Source organism: Piliocolobus tephrosceles, chromosome 7, assembly GCF_002776525.5.
Source record: "Piliocolobus tephrosceles isolate RC106 chromosome 7, ASM277652v3, whole genome shotgun sequence".
Classification (NCBI taxonomy): Eukaryota; Metazoa; Chordata; class Mammalia; order Primates; family Cercopithecidae; genus Piliocolobus; species Piliocolobus tephrosceles.
In genome coordinates, this window is record NC_045440.1 from 70711583 (window position 1) to 70732683 (window position 21101).

At 40.4% G+C, this 21101-nt stretch overlaps 1 protein-coding gene across 3 annotated transcripts in view; it reads right to left on the reverse strand.

The window, feature by feature from the left end:
* SLCO5A1 (solute carrier organic anion transporter family member 5A1) overlaps positions 1-21101 on the reverse strand; it is a 161609-nt gene that overhangs the window by 78330 nt on the left and 62178 nt on the right. For all 3 annotated transcript variants that reach the window (XM_023222393.1, XM_023222394.1, XM_023222395.1), the window contains 2 exons: positions 15451-15583; positions 9178-9395 (listed from right to left, as the gene is read on the reverse strand). In XM_023222393.1, the coding sequence (XP_023078161.1) occupies positions 9178-9395; positions 15451-15583 (351 nt within the window). The remainder of the gene's footprint in view (positions 1-9177; positions 9396-15450; positions 15584-21101) is intronic.

The window sequence follows — 21101 nt, forward strand, 5'->3', positions numbered from 1 at the left end:
ACACCCATTTCTTATATAAGAGTACATTTTGAGAAAAGAATGATCAAACAGGCAGATAAAGGCAGCTTAAAGGGACTAACGTCAAACAAGGCATAAAATTCACATTGGGCACAGAGACCAAGAATGAAGATGACAGCAACCAGAGTGGAAGGTCATTGTTATATAAAAAATGGAGATTTTTATTGATAAATTTTAAAATAATGTGATACTGCCAAAATACAGGGTGCTTTGCAAAGAACATGAGCAGTACCAAGGCCTTTGCCTTGAGGGCATAGGAAAGGCCTCCTCAGCGGGGAGGAGGAAAAGTGGTGTAATAAAGAAAGAGGGAACACCACATGATAATTGTAGCTGAAGGAGGCCAGTGAGCAGATACTACAGCTAGAACACATAAGCTTCTCTGTTAATCATGTTTGTAAATTTATGTATTTTATAATGCTTTGACTTCTTAAAAAGCTTGCTGGCCAGGGACAGATTGCCCTCCCAGGACTACAGCCACTTCTTAGAGATAGCACTGGGCTCAGCTACCACTGGGACCATACCTTCCATAAACAAACCAACCAATCCCAAGGTGGTGGCCCCAACCACCTCCTTATCTAACTCACACACACTTCACCTGTACTAAATCTCCCAGGGTCAGGTACCAGACAACTGGAGGCCATCCTTATAGCCCAGAGCCTATGGACATTATTCAAACTAGCCAATCCTAAGCTCTTTCCCAAGGAAACCCCAATAAAGGCTGTGGCCCAGACTCTGGCCTCATTCCGATTCTGCCTCCTGACCAACCTGATGCTCTCCCTGTGGTCCTGCATGGCAGGGCCTGCCCCCTTCTCTTAGGAAGTATAAGTAATTTATTCTACCAGTGGTATTAACCTCATCATGTCATCACTCAGATATCTCTATACATTAAAATCCCATGGGTGCAAATTATTGAATAGCCTTTAACATCTCTTGAAACTCCTTAATCCCCTTCTTTTATAAGTACTTAGAGTGCAGTTGGCCCTCCATATCCATGGATTCTGCATCCATGGATTCTGCATCCGTGGATTCAACCAACCACAGATCAAAAATACTCAAGAGAAAAAATGAATGGGTGCATCTGTATTGAACACATACAGACTTTTCTCTTGTCCTTATTCTCTAATCAATACCATATAACAACTATTTACATAGTATTAACATTGTATTAGGTATTACAAGTAATAAGAGATGATTTAAAGTATATAAAGGCATTATAAGTAACAAGAGATGATTTAAAGTATATGATTTAAAGATGTGTGTAGTTTATATGCAAATACTACACCGTTTTTAAATCAGAGACTTGAGCATCATGAATTTTGGTATCCACCAAGGGGTTCTGGAACCAATCCCCCATGGATACCAAGGAATGACTCTATTTAAATGTTCCATTATTTCTAATCTTGTAGTTCCTATCATTTGTATTCTTTAAGGCCTTCTGGTGGATCAAAAAGCTGGCGAAAACATATGATCATCCTGCAGTGAAAACCTTAGTAACTTTTATGGCCTGTGAATCTCTCATGATCCTGTATGTTCTTGAGCATTTGGCAGATACAACTTTTCCATGCCTGTTATCCAGAAGAATCAAACTATTTTTAGTCAGGGTTTTCTGTAAAAGCAAAACCAAGACTGCTTATCATATGCAACATGGCCAACACGGACGTACATGCCCTCATTTCCTGCTCATTTTCTTTGAAAGAAATGACCCCATGGGTTTCCCAATCTAAGGCCCCATGAAGATACTCTACATCCTCCCACCCTCCAAAATACACCGTCAGATAGCATTTGCTGCTTGCCTGGAAAAGACAGGAACTAGATGACACTAGCACACCACAGTCACCTTGCAGCTTAGCACATCGAGCCCAAGACACTTACCTACAACAAGGGGGTAGAAAGGATGGCTGCCAGGGCCTAAAAGACATCATTAGTGGCTCCTGGCCACAGTACTACCTTACTTGTTTAAATCAGCACTTGTGAGTATTTTCAAATATCTTTCTAAGGAGATGCTACTCTGATGAGTCACCCCACAGTTATTTTGCTGAGTATAAAGAAAGAGCTTTCTTTTTTAGGGATTCTCTGCCTGGACTGTTACCATTTACTTTTCACCTCCTAAGCTGCAAGTCCAAATCTAAAGATGTGGCTGATCACCAGAAATCATACATACAATAAAATAAAAGTTAGACAGAAAAAGAAACAAAGAATTCGATACACAGAACACGTAAATAGAGCAGAGCATCCAAACTGGGGGAAAGAATTAAATGTGGCCACAAGACTTTTCCTGGGTTTCAGATTTGACTCTGACTTTCCTGGCCATCAAAGCAAAAAGCTATATAATCATCATTATCAGAAATGCAGAAACATTCTACTTTCTTCCTGGAAAACAAAGTTTTTCCTAACTATGTTCTAGAGCTGTGATTTTCACAGTGCGGTTCCTGGACCAACAGCTTCAGTATCATCTGGGAAATTGTTAAAAAAAAAAAAAAACAAAGCTAATTCTCAGGCCCCACTCCAGACCTACTGAATCAGAGACTGTGAACTGGGGCCTAGAGACCTGGGTTTAAGGGAGTCTTTGTGGTGATGCTGATGTAGGCTAGGTTTGAGAACCATTGATCTTTGGAAAGGAGTTTTATATAAAGGGCACTGAGCAACCATCCTATGGCAAATATGGGAAATTCAAGCAGCAACTTTCAATAAAGCTGCAAACACAAAATAAAGGGCAATTTAGCAAAGGAAGTATGTATGCAGAAAGACTAAGAGCACAGGGCCCAGGCATGTAGCTTTTAGTGATTCTTCTTTGCTGGGTCAAAAATTGACCTGAACATATTCATACTATACTTGTTCCAAAACACCTAGCAAAGGAGCATATACAATGGTTCTGGGTGTTCTTAGGTAGCTCAAGTTCAGAATTTATTCCTTCTGCTTCTCTCAACTAGCTCCTCTCCCCATTATCTGAGGTTCAAACCCTATAACCACCTCTGGTACCTCTCTCTCCATTATTCCCACATCAGTTGTCACATCCTAAAGAAATGACCTCTTTTGCCAGGTGCAATGGCTCATGTCTATAATCCCAACATTTTGGGAGGCCGAGGCGGTGGATGACCTGAGATCAGGAGTTCGAGACTAGCCTGACCAACATGGTGAAACCCCATCTCTACTAAAAATACAAAAAGTAGCCAGGCGTGGTGGCGGGTGCCTGTAATCCCAACTACTCGGGAGGCTGAGCCAGGAGAATTGCTTGAGCCTGGGAGGTGCTGTATGCAGTGAGCAGAGATCACACCACTGCACTCCAGAGTGAAACAAAGCAAGATGGTCTCAAAAAAAAAAAAAAGAAAGAAAAAGAAATGACCTCCTTCTTCCCTCCTCTCGTTCACTAATTCATTCATCAAATATTTACTACGTACTTACTAGGTGGTGTAAACTCAGCAGAAATGTAATGGACAAAAAAAAAAAAAAAAAAAAAAAAAAAATCTCTGTCTTCATAGAGCTTACTTTCTCATTGGGGAGGCAATAAATAAGTAAGTACAATCCATGGTAGGTGAGTGATGGGTGCTAAGGAGAAAACTAAAGGCAGAATGGAGGTAAGAAGCCTTGGAGGAAAGGTCAGCGATTTTTAACAGGGTTGCTAAGGAATGCCTCACTGGAAAGGGGCCATGTGAGAAGCTCACTGAGGAAAGTGAGAGAACATTCTCAGCACATGTGTGGCAAGTGTAAAAGTCCTGGAGTGAGACTGTGTCTGGCATGTTTGAGGACCAACAATGAGCCCAGTGCAGCTGAAACAGAACACACAATAAACAAATGGGACTGAAAGGAGAAAGAGTTGAAGAGGTAACCAGGGGTTAAATCATAGGTCACAAAGAAGTGGACTTTTCTGTGAATGAGCTGGGAGATCACAGAGCTTTGAGCGAAGGAGTGGCAATTTAACATTTCTAGCTGCTGGGTGGGAGGCATGTAGAAAGGCGGGAAGGGTCAAAGCAGCAGGGCCAGTTTAGCAGGCTGCTGTGCTTTCCTTCTCTACTAGTCGAAACCTCCCCACCGGGCTCTGTCTGCAGCTATCTACCTGAGCCCCTTCCTAACAATCTGCTCCTCCTCCTCCCTAATCTACCTCTTCCACTGCTACCAAACACCGGCTCAAACCTCCCCAGTCCCCATTAGAAAAGAAATCAGAGAACTCACGCTAGAACTCACGCTCTCCACCATATGCCCTGCTTGACCTTCCCAACCTCATCTCCCAGGCCTCTGCCACATACATCCAACGCACCAGCTACAAACTGCTTGTTCAGCACTTTCAAATACATCTACACAGTCCCAGTTTCTGGCCTTTGCTCTCTCTGCCTGAATATTCCTGACACCCGCCTCCACCTACTGAAATCCTCCCAGTCTTTCGAGGTTCATCCCAAATCCCACCTCCTCCACATAACTTTTCCTGATCCCTGAACTAGATGTTCCTTCTGCAGCCTTGAACCTCCACACCATTGCACCTGTTCTCTTTTTATGGTCTTTAATACATTTCCATTTGTATTTGTCCTGGCTCCCTCAGTGGACTCTAAGCTCTTGGAGGGTAAGCCATGGCTCACTCAACTTTATAACAAAAGCATGGAGTACAACACCTTCTATAGAGTGAACACTCAGTGAATTCAATGATACCAGCATTATCCTTTCATGAGCAAAATTCTCTAACTTTCAGTGGCCTCTTTAAATCAGTTTATCACCTCAGGGCAACTATTTTATTTAGTTAGGATTTTAAATATATTGCACTCTAACAGACAAAACTCTAGCAGAGAAAAAATCTGTTAAATTTTATGCTTAATTAATAATACTAAGCAATTAAGCTTCAAAGATTAAAAAGTGGACATAGAAAGTAAAATCCTTCTTATGATTAACTGCCACCAAAAGTTTTTTAGATAGAAAGCTTGCCCAGTTAAATTTGGAATGCTTTAAAATGCTGGACCTCAACCCTCAGGAAAATGGATTCGCTTAAATATTTTAAGTGTTTATTTTTATTGGTAAGATTTTTTATGGAATCAATGCTAATCTCTTTGTGGAATGTAATGCAGATACACTGAGAATTCTACTTTCCCCTTTGTGGTGTCTTAAATCAGCATTATTCCTGCATAATTTATAATAAGAGTATGAAAACACTGAGTCAGATTTTCTCAATGTCTGTCATTAAAATGTGAAGGTGGACTTATATTTTCTTCTAACATTCTCTGCAATAGAACTTCCCAAAAGGGCACCATTCTGTATGGCTCAAATAATTTTCGTTTATTTATTTATTTATTTATTTTTGAGATGCAGTCTCACCTCTGTCACACAGGCTGGAGTGCAGTGGCACAATCTTGGCTCACTGCAACCTCCACTTCCTGGGTTCAAGCAAATCTCCTGTTTCAGCCTCCCAAGTAGCTGGAATTACAGGTGCTTACCACAACACCCATCTAATTTTTGTATTTTTAGTAGAGACTGGGTTTTGCCATGTTGGCCAGGCTGGTCTCGAACTCCCAATCTCAGTTGATCCACCTCAGCCTCCCAAAGTGCTGGGATTACAGGCATGAGCCACTGCATCTGGCCAATAATTTTCAGTTTAAGAAATTATAACTTACCAACTTCTACCTCCTCTTCGAAGGTACTAATATTGGTATCCAAATTTGAAATATAAAATAAAGACCAAAAATCCAAGTGTGGTGGCTCACACCTGTAATCCCAGCACTTTGGGAGGCTGAGGCAGGCAGATTCCTTGAGTCCAGGAGTTCTAGACCAGCCTGTGAAACATGGTGAAACCCCATCTGTACAAAAAATGCAAAAATTACCTAGGTGTGGTGGCACAGGCCTGTAGTCCCAGCTACTAGGGAGGTTGAGCCAGGAAGGATCACTTGAGCCTGGGAGGTTGAGGCTGCAGCGAGCCAAGTTCATACCACTGCACTCCAACCTGGGTGACAGAGACACACTCTGTCTCAATAAAATAAAAATAGAATAAAAAATTTAAAAATTAAGACCAAAAGAAGCCCTACTCCAGAAAATAGAAGGGAAAACAGGATCTGGGATTCAAACTCAGATTTAACTCAAAATGAACTTTTCTATGAATCATTCTTTAAGGCAAGACCTCAATAATAAATATCAGCTTTGTTCAAAAGTAACCTCAATAATAAATCTCAGCTTTGTTAAAAAAAAAAAAATGATGTCAATAGCAGAATGATTCCTGGGGATTTTATTTGTCCTTTGGAAAATTATCTTAAATACTAATCACTTTCTTCAGGTGATATGTATTAGATACACTAAAGGAAATAGATGTATACAAGATAAAAATGAATTAATTTTAAATGTTCTAATTGAACATTATTTTAATATCGTCAATGTCATTTTTAGCAAAACATTCTCAATATAATTCAATTAAAACAGTATTTCTTTCTAACAAGATAATATGTCTCTTGAAGTTCCAGTCTTGATATGATTAGAGAATCCAGTACAAGTGGAAATAATAAAATGAATCAGTTGTGTGTCCCAGTCAGGAGATTTGGCTGCAGAAGTAGGATTAGTTATGATAATCAAGGCATAGGGTAAAAAAAGGAGACTTTATCAAAAAGTACTAATAAGAAAATCAGAATAGAAACAGATTTTATAAACCAACTACCCATCACTGTTCAAACAGTCCTCTTATTCTTGTTTTTAAAAGACAATATCTTGAACCATCAAATTGAGCACAGAGAAGACAAAGAAAAGCAACCCCTGGCAGTACAACAAGATATCCCATAAAATAGTGTATAGATTCAATTTCCAAAATCATTTTTGAATTCTCAATGGCCCTGATCGCTTTTGAAACTGCATGTCTAAGTATGGGTTCCCCAGGACCAGGACCTGAGACAAGAGTTCACATCCAGGTAATTTATTTGGGCAACTCAGGGAACGCTGGGTGGAAAGCATGGTGGAAATGCACTGGAAGGGAGGAGAGCCCACGAAAGACACAGAGACACACCTCAGAACTGCCTCCTCCAAGAGGGGCAGGAGCTGCGGTGCTTATCCAGTCATCCGCTTAAGACTTATCTGGGGCATGGGAGGCCAGGGGTTTCATTCCTTGGTACCTGAAAACCGCCTCAAGCAGGAGCCAAGCAGTTTTCTCAGCCCACAACGAAAATCCTTCAGGCAAATAATTTCAGTCCCGGCAGTTGGTGGACCTCCGCCATGAAAACGGTGGGGTCCAAAAATGTGGACAGGGCATTGATAGCATTGTCTACACTGCATCTTCCAAAAGAACTTCATTCCCAGCAACAGTTGTATCTGCTGTTGGTATTTGTTATCAGTCTTCTCCCCACTTTTTTATACTGTCCAATAGATGATATATTTCATATTCAAGTCACCTAACCCTAAGCTATAAAACATATAATTTTATCTTATATATGACTTTATTTCTCCCTTTGAGTCTACTTTATAGTCTCCATAAATGAAAACTCAAAGGCTGGTCAGGCGTGGTGGCTCACGCCTGTAATCCCAGCACTTTGGGAGGCCAAGGAAGGTGGATCACCTGAGGTCAGGAGTTCGAGACCAGCCTAGCCAACATGGTGGAAGATCATCGCTACTAAAAAAAAAAAAAAAAAAAATACAAAAATACAAAAATTAGCTGGGCATGGGCGGGCTCCTGTAATGCCAGCTACTCAAGAGGCTGAGGCAGGAGAATTGCTTGAACCTGAGAGGCAGAGATTGCAGTAAGTGGAGATCGCACTACTGCACTCCAGCCTGGGTGACCCATCTCAAAAAAAAAAAAAAAGAATCACAAAGACTATTACTATGTTTTAAATTATTTGACATCAACCTTGTCTCAATTGAGTTGTGAAAAAAAAAATCACTCTTTTGATAGTAGCCATAATGGTCTATAGGTTCACAAAAATGATGGGCCAGTGCACATGGGAAGAGATCAGGCCATGCCAGCGTCCAGAGAACAATTTATGTTATTAGAGCATAAGAAGTCATGTACAGTTCCAAAAAGTGCACACTGTCACAAAATCATGGGAAGGGAGAGGGCCGAATCTAAAATGTAACTGGAAAGAAGCATTTTCAATGAAATAGCACTTCATTTGCTTTCAAAAAATATAGTCTTTAAAAATGGTTCAATCTAACTATTATTATTCTTAGGCCCTAGGGACATGTCTGTAATATATGAGTAACTTTATTCTAGGCTGGAAATGTTCCTCGTTGGCCACACTGTGTATACAGTCAAAATGAGATGATAATGTGCCTAGGTAAATTTTACCTAACACAACCTTGACTGATGAAAGCACTTGATAAATATTATGCTTCATAATTTATACCAAAAAAAATCAATTCAGAGAATGTTGGAAACAAAACTGAAACTAATGGGAGCATCACATTATAGGTTTCTAGAATTAAAGGGACTTATTGTCATTCAACAGGTATACGAAACAGTGAACAAATATTGTCTGGTCATGATCACTTCAAATTGTTTAGGTTATAGATTGCCTAATCTAGCTTAATATAATCAGCATTTTTAAGATAAATAAAAATGAAAAGAATAAACTATACATCACCAAGACCTTCTGGATATTTTTACACTGGGTTTGGAGGCCATCCCCTGGCCACCCTTCTCTGAGCCCACATGCAAGCATTTGACACAGCTGCTAAGTGAGATCCCTTTCTAGTGGTAGGTTTTATACTTATGTAGGCATCAAGCCACACTACCAAAGCCACTATTATTCCTCTGAAATAAACCCTCCATGGCACAATGCACTTGATTTTTAATATTTTAAAAATCAGACATCTCTAATTATAGTAAATAACATATATAGACATCTGTTTCTTTATGTTCTAAATCAGTGCTTCTCAAACTGTGTGTGAGGAAAAGCCATTTTTTAAAATTATTATTTCTAGTCTGTCATCTACTGATACTTTTGCAAAATACACAAATGGATTATTTAAAAATTAATTTTAAATAACATAAAATATAAGCTTAATTTTTAAATTATTATTAGATGCAACACACAAAAAAATTACTCTGTCAAGTTTCTAAAAGTTTTGCAACACTTACTCTCAATCTTAGTACTTATCTGGCCACAAGCCAACCACAGACAGTGGGTAGACAGCACTGGCCTGGGACCACACTTTGAGTAGCACTGACCAAAGCGCCATGCATGTATTTGTTCAAGAGGTATACTTTACCTCTGACATCCTTTCCAAATCCCATAGAAGAAACTTTTCTGTCCACTTGTTCACTGTTGTTTGATTTCTCCTTCAGAACATCGTCATCACTAACAGCATCAACAGAAAACTTTTTCTTTTTCTTTTTCTTGTGTCGAGGTGGAAGCTTTTTTGGAAAAGCAAACATTGGGAATATCACAAGAAACATTGCAATGGCACAAAGGAGGAATCCACTCCACCTAAAAAATTGGAAAATGTGAATAGCATTTATGGCTTTTCTTTTGTGAGTGAGAACAAATTAGTAAAGTAGAAGTTTGTGGTGATAAAATTCTTGAGAAAACTTTTTGTAATCAACTATAAAGCAGTGGGAAGTTGAGCAAACTAAGAAAATGAAGGAATTCTCCCTTTCTGTGATATAAATGAGAAATCTACTCAATAATTATACTAGTGTTATACTGAATATTATAAGCAACAACCTGATTAGAATTTCCTTCAAGTGTTTTTGAGCACCAATGAGTTAGTTCTGCTAGCACTGCTAACCTTCTACTATGTTTATTTTATGATATGTCACTAAATTATAAATTCAATAGAAAAATAATGTAGACTATAGCATGTTATATGGACCAATATAGACATTTCTTTCTCATAAGAAAAGCATTAATATCCCATGTGAAATATGTTTTAAATTATTGAGAATATTCAAATATTTTTCTGCAAACACTTAAGAATGTATTGACCCAGCCGGGTGCAGTGACTCACACCTATAATCCCAGCACTTTGGGAGGCTGAGACAGGAGTCTGAGACCAGCCTGGCCAACACGGTGAAACTCTTGTCTCTACTAAAAGTACAAAAATTAACCGGGTATGGTGGTGTGCACCTGTAATCCCAGCTACTCGGGGATTACCTGAGAATCACTTGAACTTGGGAGGTGGATGTTGCAGTGAGCAGAGATCGGGCCACTGCACTCCACACTCCAGCCTGGGTGACAGAGCAAGACTTAAAAAAAAAAAAGAATGTATTGCTGCCCACTTAGCTGGCCTTCACAATACTTCACCACGTATAAGGGTTACTGACAAAGACATTTAAACTTAGTCCTTGCCTTCAAGAACCTACAACCTATTCATAAGCAAGCCAAAAATATAAGAAACAACCTCTAAGAAATGCAAAATGCATATAATTAAATATTAGATTATATGGTACAGATTATGAGTGCTATCAAAATTCAGAGAGGGGAAATGAATGTGTATTGGAAAGCTTCCCAAGAAAAGTAGAACAGGAGCTATTAGACTCAGAATTCTGTCCTTAAATTCACCTGAGGTTGCCACGTTGCAGAGCACTAGGAAGCAAATACAGAGAGTAGAATGAAATTGTAGTATTAGAGCCTTGGACTTCTTGACTGCATGATGCCCCGCGGGTCAATTTCTCAGTCCCCTTTCAACATTTCCTTAGCAATCAGAGGTCCCTGGCCCTCCCTAACAGGGTAGCCACGTTCTAACTATGATTCCTCACCTCCAAACTCTGCCATTCAAGCTTCCAAGTTCATAAACAGTCAACACATTCCCATCAATTGTAAGTAGAATGCAAGTAGCGTCATAAGTATTAATACTGAATTCAATCAAGTAAGAATATAGATCCATTGCAAAGTGAAAATTCATTTTGTAAAATAAGTTTCTATTAAAGTGCTGTTATCAGCTACTAAAGGTCACAGTTGAGAGAATGATTCCTACAATTAGTCATTAATAATTGAGTGTGCTATTTTCAAAGATATTTAAAGTTACATCAAATGAAGATTTTAAGCTAGTCAGGAAAGGGCTTTATTTTGAGAAGTTTGCTCGGGGCAGACTTCCAGCAATCTCAGTTATTCAGAATGTAACCACCAGCCCAGTGCCTGACACAGATTAGGTACTCAAAAAAAAATCTGCTGAATAAATAAATTAAAAGAGACAGTTTTGATTTTTAAAAGGTCAGCTGGGCACAGTGGCTCACGCCTGTAATCCCAGCACTTTGGGAGGCCGAGGTGGGTGGATCACCTGAGGTCAGGAGTTCAAGACCAGCCTGCTAAACATGGTGAAACCCTATTTCAACTAAAAATACAAAAATTCGCTAGGCATGGTGGCAAGTGCCTGTAATCCCAGCTACTCGGGAGGCTGAGGCAGGAGAAAGGCTTGAACCCAGGAGGTGGAGGTTGCAGTGAGCCAAGACCTTGCCACTGTGCTCCAGCCTGAGCAATAAGAGTGAAACTCTGTCTCAAAAATAAAAATAAAAATAATTTAAAAGGTCCTCTGTCTACAGAGAATATAGCTATGATGATGCCTGGCCCCTCTTACTACTTGGCTGCTTACGAGGTCCTTACCCATCAGGCACTGCTCACTTGCCTCTGGAGCCAGTCTCCGCAACCTCTCCATTCCAGTCCCCTGAATCCCTGTAGCTCCCTGAGCTCTCATACTCTCTCCAGAAGAGGGCAGACAGTGTAGTGTAGGGGACGACTCATGGGCTGTGGCTTCAGACAGACCTGGGTTTGTATCCTGTCTTTACCACTTGCTTACTACAGGATCCTGGGAAAATTATTTTGCTTTTCCAAATTGGCCTTCTTATCTACAAGAGGGGTAATAAGTATGTTTGGGGATCATCGAAATTAAATAAGACAATGTTATGATGGACATCATAAAATGTCTGTCCCCAAATTAGCAATCGGTTCATGATAGCTAGTTTTCTGTAGTTGCTTTGCTTTTTAATTAATTAATTTATTTATTTTGATTTTTTTTCTTTAGAGACAGTGCCTCACTCTGTCGCCCAGGCTGGAGTGCAGTGGTACAATCATGGCTCACGGCAGCCTTGACCTCCCGAGCTCAAGTGATCCTTCCACATCAGCCTACCAAATAGCTGGGACTACAGGCACAGTGGCTAATTTTTTATTTTTTTATAGAGAAGTTGGGGGAGGTCTCACTATGTTGCCCAGGTTGGTCTTGAACTCCTGGGCTCAAGTGATCTGCCCGCCTCAGCCTCCCAAACTGTTGGGATTATAAGTGTGAGCCACCGCACCCGGCATGCTTTTTATATAGCATTGCACTCAGTCTCCCTGCCCATCCCAGCCCCAGCCATTGACTTAAAATTATATGCAAACATTAAAAATTTACTTGTAATAGCCCAAAGCAAAGGTACGTAACAGGAAGGGGAGAAATATAGCAAATAAATAAAAATAATACAAAAATAATATTAAAGTGTGGAGTCACTTCAAAGCAGAGCAAACCAACTCACATTCTTCAACAGTCTCAAATAACATCGATACAACACATGATATAATAATGATGCTAAAGACGACTCTGAGAAAAGCTGAGTGAGACAAGAAAGGGTGCAGTACATGTTGGAAAAAGACACATAAATAATAGCTACACTTGAAAAGCCAAGCTACCTAAATCCCTTTCATGAACCGTGACTCAGAGACCATTCCCTAAGGGGGCCAGTAAGAGAATGGACTGAGAGCTCTGCTCTGGAGTCAGTTTCTTTTCCCAGCTGTCACTGACTCTGAGGCCTATGGAAAATTATTGAACTCCCTGAACATCAATTTCCTCAGCTGCAAAATGCACATAATACCAGTGACTACCTATGGTTGTTACAAGGCTTAAATGAGAATGTTTGTAGAGCTTAGTATAATGCTGGACATAAAATAAGCACCCAATACATTTTAGCATTATTCATTCCTTCCTTCCATCTTCTCCCTCTCATCATATACCTATTGAAAACTTATCACTGCTGCTAGACATCATATAAAATAACATTGCATCAAATAACTGTCTTTGTTCAAGGTAGAAGTCTGTTACAAGCAGTTACTCAATAAAATTCAAATTCGTGTTTAAAGAGAACCTCATTATATATTTCTATAATGACAATCTTTATCATGTGTAGAACTAACATTGAGCCATTAAAAATGGGTAAAATTACTTCAGCGCTGATTAAATTCAAAGGACTGAATAGCTAACACATACTATACAGCAGGAACAACTTAGAGTGCCAGACATGTAAACTCATTCATTCCTCACAATGACCCTATGATAATAAGTACCATAACTACCTTCTTTTATGGATTATAAAAACTGAGGCACAGAGTAACTTCCCCAATGTCACGTAGGTATTAGGTGGCAGACCAGGGTTTAAACCCAGGGGAATATGGCTTCAGGGTCTATACTCTTCATCTCTCAATTTTATTTATTTATTATTTATTTATTTTGAGATACAGTCTCATCAGGCTGGAGTGCAATGGCGCGATCTCGGCTCAATGCAACCTCCGCCTCCCAGGTTCAAGCGATTCTCCTGCCTCAGCCTCTTGAGTAGCTGGGACTACAGGCATGTGCCACCACACCTGGCTAATTTTTTGTATTTTTAGTAGAGATGGAGGCTCGCCACGTTGGCCAGGGTGATCTCAAACTCCTGACCTTCAAGTGATCCACCTGCCTTGGCCTCCCAAAGTGTTGGGATTACAGGCATGAGCCACCATACCCAGCCCTCATCTCTCAATTTTGCTGCCAACTGGACTAACATCTCCTAAAAACAGTTCAAAAGACAGCATAAAGCACTGGTAAGACTAAAGCTCCTGCCTTCCCTCCTTCTCCCTACCCGAGTTGGTTCTCCCCATCTTTCCCTCCAGATGTTTCCCTGTCACTGTGCCCTCCTTAAAGACCTCTAAATAGAACACAGAACATATGCTGGATGTTCATAAATAGAGTTAATTAATCTGGTTTTCTGACAATGAAAAAAGTCTCTACTCTGATTTACTTCAGAACTGGAAAGAAAACAGACAAGATCAAAAATTTCACTATGAGTCAAGAACTTAAAACTCCTGTGTTACTTCCCTAACGCTGACAGGGGAAGTCCTTTCTGTATGATTTAAAAATTCTACCAGACATAACACTTCCAACTTCAAAGAACATTACTTATGAAAATAGGAAGTGTGTATAACAACTAATATCTGTTAGCTGCTTTGAAAATCAATAGTGTTAAACATTATTCCTACCAACCTCAGAGTTACAATGTTATTATCATGTAATGAAACACAGAGAAAACAAAGTACTCTAAGATACTCTTTAGAGAGTAATTACTTTCTCCATGTGTGTCTATGTTCCAAAAAAAAGTGAGTAATTACTTGGCACATATCTTTTCTAATACTGAAGTATTCTCTTTACTATAAAGTGAAAATGCCTTATCAATGTATATATATTGCTAACCCACATGAAATGAATTCAGGACACCATTATTTTCAGTTAGTGTTTGCAATTGTAAAAAATAACTTATCATGTTCAAGTTGAGGACTGCAAGAACTCAAACACGACTCTGTTATTTGGATAAATAACATAACATCCAAAGTTGAAGTTCTCATTCTGAGTCCTAAGCATTACTTATTTTGCAGTACAGTTAAGTCCTAGGAAGCGAGAAAGCAGCTAAATCTCTAGCACACGTGAGGAAACAAAATATTAGCAAGAAAAAAGGGTGACTGAGAGTGTGACAATGGAAAAGCAGGACTGGCATTCCAGGCAGTGGGAGAGGGTTGTAAAGCAGACACACAAATACAATAAGAAAGTGAAAACAATGTATTTTTCTTTAAAGCACAGAAAAGATACTGAAAGGTATGATTAAAGTCAGCAGGAAAGTCCCCACACAGCACAGCAGTCCTTTTCCTTCACTCTGCTATAAAGGAAGCACCCCAAACCTAAAGAATGCGGATTAAGCCAGTGTCCCCAAACCCTCTGTATAAGCTCCCTGCTATAAGAAGTGGCTTCAGGACCACAATCTGATTCATGTGACAGTTGTGGAGGTCAGAAGTGTAAATGGTTGAAAGGGCTGCGTGCCTTCTGGAGGCTGGGGGAGAGCCCATTTCCTTGCTTTTCCAGCTTCTAGAGTCCACCTGTATTCTTTGCTGGCAGCCCCTTCCTCCATCTTCAAGGCACATCACTCCAACCTATGCTTCAATCAGCAAATCTCCTTCCCTGATTCTTGCCCTCCTGCCTCGCTCTTTCCTTTGATTATGTTGGGCCCACCCAGGTCATCTAAAATAATCTCAGAGTCCTTAATCACATTTGCAATGTCCCTTTTGTCATGTAAGATAACATATTTATAAGTTCTGGGGATTAGGATGTCGCTTTCTTTGGGACGTTATTATCCTGCCTGTCACCCCTTTTCCCAGACACCTTTCAGCTATTTTTTGTCTCCCTATTGGAAAAATTTTAAATACAAATGTACTATTATTTTAACTATTGTTAGTAAGAAGTGAAACTTAAAAATTAGAGAACAGAACTTACCAGTTTCCAATGAAACGAGGGTCATTCTGGTCAAGGTGAACAGGATTTCTGGGATCAACATAAAAACCAATAAGAAGTCCGCCTAATAAATATCCCACTGCAGGGCCAAGTGCTCCCATGACATACATGATGGCTGAGAAGACAGAAGGGGAAATGTGAAATACAGCGACGTTTCATTACATGTTAGGAGTTCTCTCATTTCACTGTCATATCATAGACACGTCACAGTTCAATCCAGTTAACTTTCAAAAAAAGGGACCTTCAGAGATTTGTGTCCATGTTTACATCTTGGTTTTGAAGCTTGCCCTTTATTTACCCATTGTCCTCTTAGAGCATCAGAATCATTGGGAGAGCTTTTTTGGTGGCTTTTGTTTTGTTTGTTTGTTTTTTGAGACAGTCTCGCTCTGTCGCCCAGGCTGGAGTGCAGTGGCGCAATCTCAGCTCACTGCAAGCTCCGCCTCCCGGGTTCACGCCATTCTCCTGCCTCAGCCTCCCGAGCAGCTGGGACTACAGGCACCGGCAACCACACCTGGCCAGTTTTTTGTATTTTTAGAGACGGGGTTTTACCCTGTTAGCCAGGATGGTCTCGATCTCCTGACCTCGTGATCCACCCACCTCGGCCTCCCAAAGTACTGGGATTACAGGCATGAGCCACGGCACCCGGCCCTGTTTTTTAATATAGGTGTTTGGGCCCCACTCCAGAACCACTAAATTCTAATTTCTAGAAGTAGAGACCCAGGCTAGTTAATGAGACAGTCACTGAATAACCAAGAGAAGATTTTTTTTTTATGTCTAAGATAAAGAAAAAAAAAGAAAAAAGTAAGTGTCACTCATCATAGCTAGAAGATTCTAGCAGGATGAGGGAATTCAAGGCCAGATTTTGCTATGAGGCTGGATTCAGCTGAATTGACAAAACTGCTTAAGTGTCCTCAGATTGCTAATATTTTTTCAAACCACCACTTTAAAATTAAATAAGATGTTACAATGCATTTGGTTTACTGTTAATTGAAGAATCTTACTCAAATATGAATAAATCTGCCTAAATGGCAGGGGTCAAAAGTTCCAAATAGAAAGCACCAACCACAGATGAACAAGAAAATAATTTTTTAAAGCACATGCCCAAGGGAGTGGGGAAAGTATGTCTCACTATCAGTGGATCAAAAAGGTTGTCACTGTATCCAAAAAACTTGCCATCAAAATGGGCATATATAGGCCAGGCACAGTGGCTCACGCCTGTAATACCAACACTTTGGGAGGCCAAGGCTGGTAGATCACCTGAGGTCAGGAGTTCGAGAGCAACCTGGCTAACATGGTGAAACCCCATCTCTACTAAAAATACAAAATTAGCCAGTGTGGTGGCACATGCCTGTAATCCTAGCTACTTGGGAGGCTGAGGCAGGAGAATCGCTTGAACCTGGGAGGTGGAGGTTGCTGAGAGCCAAGATGACACCATCCCACTCCTGCCTGGGCAACAAGAGCCAAACTCCATCTCAAAAAAAACAAAAAAAACAAAAAACAAAAAAACAGGCCAGGTGCAGTGGCTCACCCCTGTAATCCCAGAACTTTGGGAGGCTGAGGCAGGTGGATCACTTGAGATCAGGAGTTTGAGACCAGCCTGGCCAACGTGGTGAGATCCCATTTCTACTAAAAATGCAAAAATCAGCCGGGCATGGTGATGTGCACCTGTAATCCCAGCTACGCAGGAGGCCAAGGTGGGAAAATCACTTGAACTTAAGAGACAGAGATTGTAGTGAGGCAAGATCACACCACTGCACTCCAGGCTGGGAAACTGAGCAAGACTCCAAAAGAAAAAAAAAAGGATGTATAGCAAACAACAACAAATTCATTAGCATTCCTTTAATTTTTTATTTTTCAATTTTCACTTTTACAATTTAAAATTATAAAATAAGTAATATTTTGTCAATTTTAAAATTTTAAGATAGGGTATGTAATTCCTTGAGAATCATAGAAAAATCTAGCCACATTCCAAACCTAATTTTTTCCTATTTGAACTCAGTTATCTGGCGACAAATCAATAAACACTTTTTTTTTTTTTTTTTTTTGAGACGGATTCTTTGTCACCCAGGCTGGAGAGTGCGGTGGCGTGATCTTGGCTCATTGCAACCTCTGCCGCCCCGGTTCAAGCGATTATCCTGCCTCAGCCTCCCCAGTAGCGGGATTACAGGGCCTGCCATCGCACTGGGCTAATTTTTGTACTTTTAATAGAGACAGGGTTTCACCATGTTGGCCAGGCTGGTTGCGAACTCCTGACCTCACGATCCACCCACCTCAGCCTCTCAAAGTGCTGGGATTACAGATGTGAGTCACCACACCCAGCCAATAAACACTGTTAAGGCACTGTTGTATACTAGGCCTGGTAACAAACTCAGACGTTAAGTGCTCCTCATTTCCAATGTCGTCATACATTGTTAACCACTGAGTAAATAAGGAAGCTTTGCCATATCCTTTAAAGTTACCAGAAAGCAAACTGGAATAATTAGAATGGCTTCACCTTACTTTATCATTCACACCTACATACACTTTGAATGATTTTTGTACCGCCTGTTACTTTTAACCACAAACAGCAAGACAGTAATTTAACACCTGCTCTCACTCCTCACACTATTTCAAAAGAGAAAGCACAGTGTTTATTTTATAGAATCATCTGCTCATAACAATAAGACATTAAGTTCTTTGACTCTCCATCTGTGATTGGAAATGGAGAATGGAGGCAGAGCCACAAGTAATTGGTACTCTTTGGAAGTATGCTTCTCATCAATAAAATTAGAATTTTGATAAAGATCTTGTTAATCTCTTTGTTTATAGCCTAGACTGTAACTCAATAATAGAAAGTACTTTTTCTGTTATAGGTATTCCCATATGCATATGAAGATAACACTTATGTTTACACCTCCAGGCAAACCGGCATCATTTACAACTTAAAACTGTAATGAGGCCAAAATGTGATATGAATCATTCTCCCAAAATAGTTCTTCTGGCATGAAAGAGGCTATCGTACAAACACAGACAGGGAAAAGGGTATTTCCGCCATACTGTTTTTGCCAGGGGCACCTGAGGATAACATCTTGGAGTGGCAAGTGGAATTGTGCAGGATGTGTATTGGCCAGACACACAATTATCCAGTGAGAGGAAAATTCATTAAATAGCATTCACCAAAAAAAAACCCTAACTACTCCCTAAAATATAGATAAAGCTTTTTAAAATTTGTCAGTGTAACCAGAAACATTTATTTCTATTATATAGCAAGCAAGTCCAATGGAATCATTCCCATATATATCTGTGTGCCTGTGTGTATATATATGTATGTATATGTGTGCCTGTGTATGTATATGTATGTATACGTGTGCCTGTGTGTATTTAGATACATACACACACACACACGCATACATATACACCTACATATATGTGTATATGTGTATATATTACTCTATATTGCAATTATATATGTATACATATGAATATATAACTGTATATTACAGTTATATAAGAATGTGTGTATATGTATATTACTCTGTGTGTGTATTATATATATATATACACACACACAGAGGCACATATACATATATAATTCTTGACCTGGTCCCATTTAGTAAATAAGTCATTCTCTGGGAAGAAGTATTTCTGGCTCGAAGAAGCCTTTCTGGTTACTGCACTAACATTAGTGGATTAACCAGTGGTTCTCAGTCAGAACTTACAAGAGAAACAAATTGTTGAAGCCAACCCGTACCACTCAATTCCCTCAGCCAAAAACTCCCAGTCATTCCTACTGACTGAAGGTAAAGGTCTAAACTGCCCCACCTGGAGTTCAAGTGCCGGACAAACTGGCCTCCTGCTACCATTCTATCTTAACACTGTAAGATCTAAAGCCTGTACTCCAGGCTCCAATATCAGCACAGGCCTAGGAGGAACCAGGTCCCTTCCTTTGCTGACCTCACCATACCCTGCCTGGGCCTTTCCAACTCTCTGGATCCTACCCATTCATTCTTCAAGGTCCAATCAAGTCCACCCCTGACTGTCCTCCTCTGAGTGGCCTTTCTCCTCAGAATCCCTGTAGACTCTTTTTTGTCCATTCTAGCAGCCTTCACACTCCATCATGCATCTCTAGAAGTAAAAGGTTTTAAGCATTTATCTTGAATGGAAGTGTTTTCTGTGTGATGTGTAGGTACTATCAGTCTCCCTCTCACAACTCACTTCAAATGCATCAGTAAATCCTGTTGGTTCTCCCATCAAATTATATCCAGCATCAGCCCCTTCTCCTCACCTCCATAGCTAATACTCTGGTCCAGGCTCATCTGGAAAATTACCCTAGGCCTTCCAGCTGGTCTCCTGGCTTCTGCCCTTACTTCCCTACAATGTATTTCAACACAGCAGCCTTATTACTTCCCTACAATGTATTTCAACACAGCAGCCTTAATGTCCTCTAGAAACATAAGCCAGATCAGGTCACTTCTTGGCTCACATCCTCTAGTGCCTTCCCATCCCACTCGCAGCCTGAAACCCACATGTAGCTACAGGGACCTGCCGACACATTTGCAGCCTCTCCTTTACCTCCCCGCTTCGCCTCTCATCACTCCCCGTTCCCTAGGCTCCAGTCATACTGGTGTCTTCGTTCTTTAACCTTCCAGGCACGTCTCCGCCTCAGGGTCTTAGCAGTTGCTCTATGTGCACGTGTGTGTGTGTGTGTGTGTGTGTGTGTGTGTGTGTTGAATGCTCTTTCCTGCCACATGGCCACACGGTTCCTTCACTCACTCCCTCCAGGTAGTTACTCAAACAGTTCCTTCTCACTGACTCCTGACGTGGCCACCTTATTTAAAAATTAAAGACTCTTTCCCCAATTCTTACCACCCCTTTTCCCGCTTTATTTTTCTCCTTAGTATGTATCACCACCTAACACTACATATTTCCTTTGTCCATCTTTCTTATCATCTGTCTTCTCCAACTGGAACATAAGCTCCTCAAGAGATGCTTGTCAGTGGTGCTCACTGCTGTGTCCCCAGTGCCCTGCACGTGGAGGAGGCACACAGCCCTCTGCACTCACACGCTCGTTACTCTCACTGCTCCCATGCAGCCAGTGAACACTCCACTGTCATGAATAACAGTAGATGTCATGATGAAACTCTTCCTCAGTGTACACCAGCTCCTGACATCTTAGCTAAGAACAGCAACTATCAACCCATATTTCATGCGGTGAAGTTGATAAATTCATGTTTTTTGACCGTGTCCCATCAGATCTGATTACACTGGTTTTCTCTTTTGATGAAGAACTTGGAAGTTTGGGCTATTCAATGAACCAGTAATATAAATATAAATAGAAGCTCCAATCTGTCCTTCCTGCACCCCATTGGATTATCTTACAGGCAATGCAGTGCCCACTCCCCTCTGAGAGGACGCTAAATCATTCCATTCATTTGAGATTAAATGTGCCCTACTTTTTATTTCTATTTATCCTGTCAAATAGTTATCTCTTATCTTTTCAAGAAGCTCTGCATCCTTGACAGCAGGAATCACACCCTCCCTAGTACTACATAGTGGATAAAGCACAGACTCCAAAATCATGTGTTCAAATCTCAGCTCCAATTCTCAACAATCTTAGGACCTTGAGCAAGTTGCTTAAGCTCTCTGAGCCCATT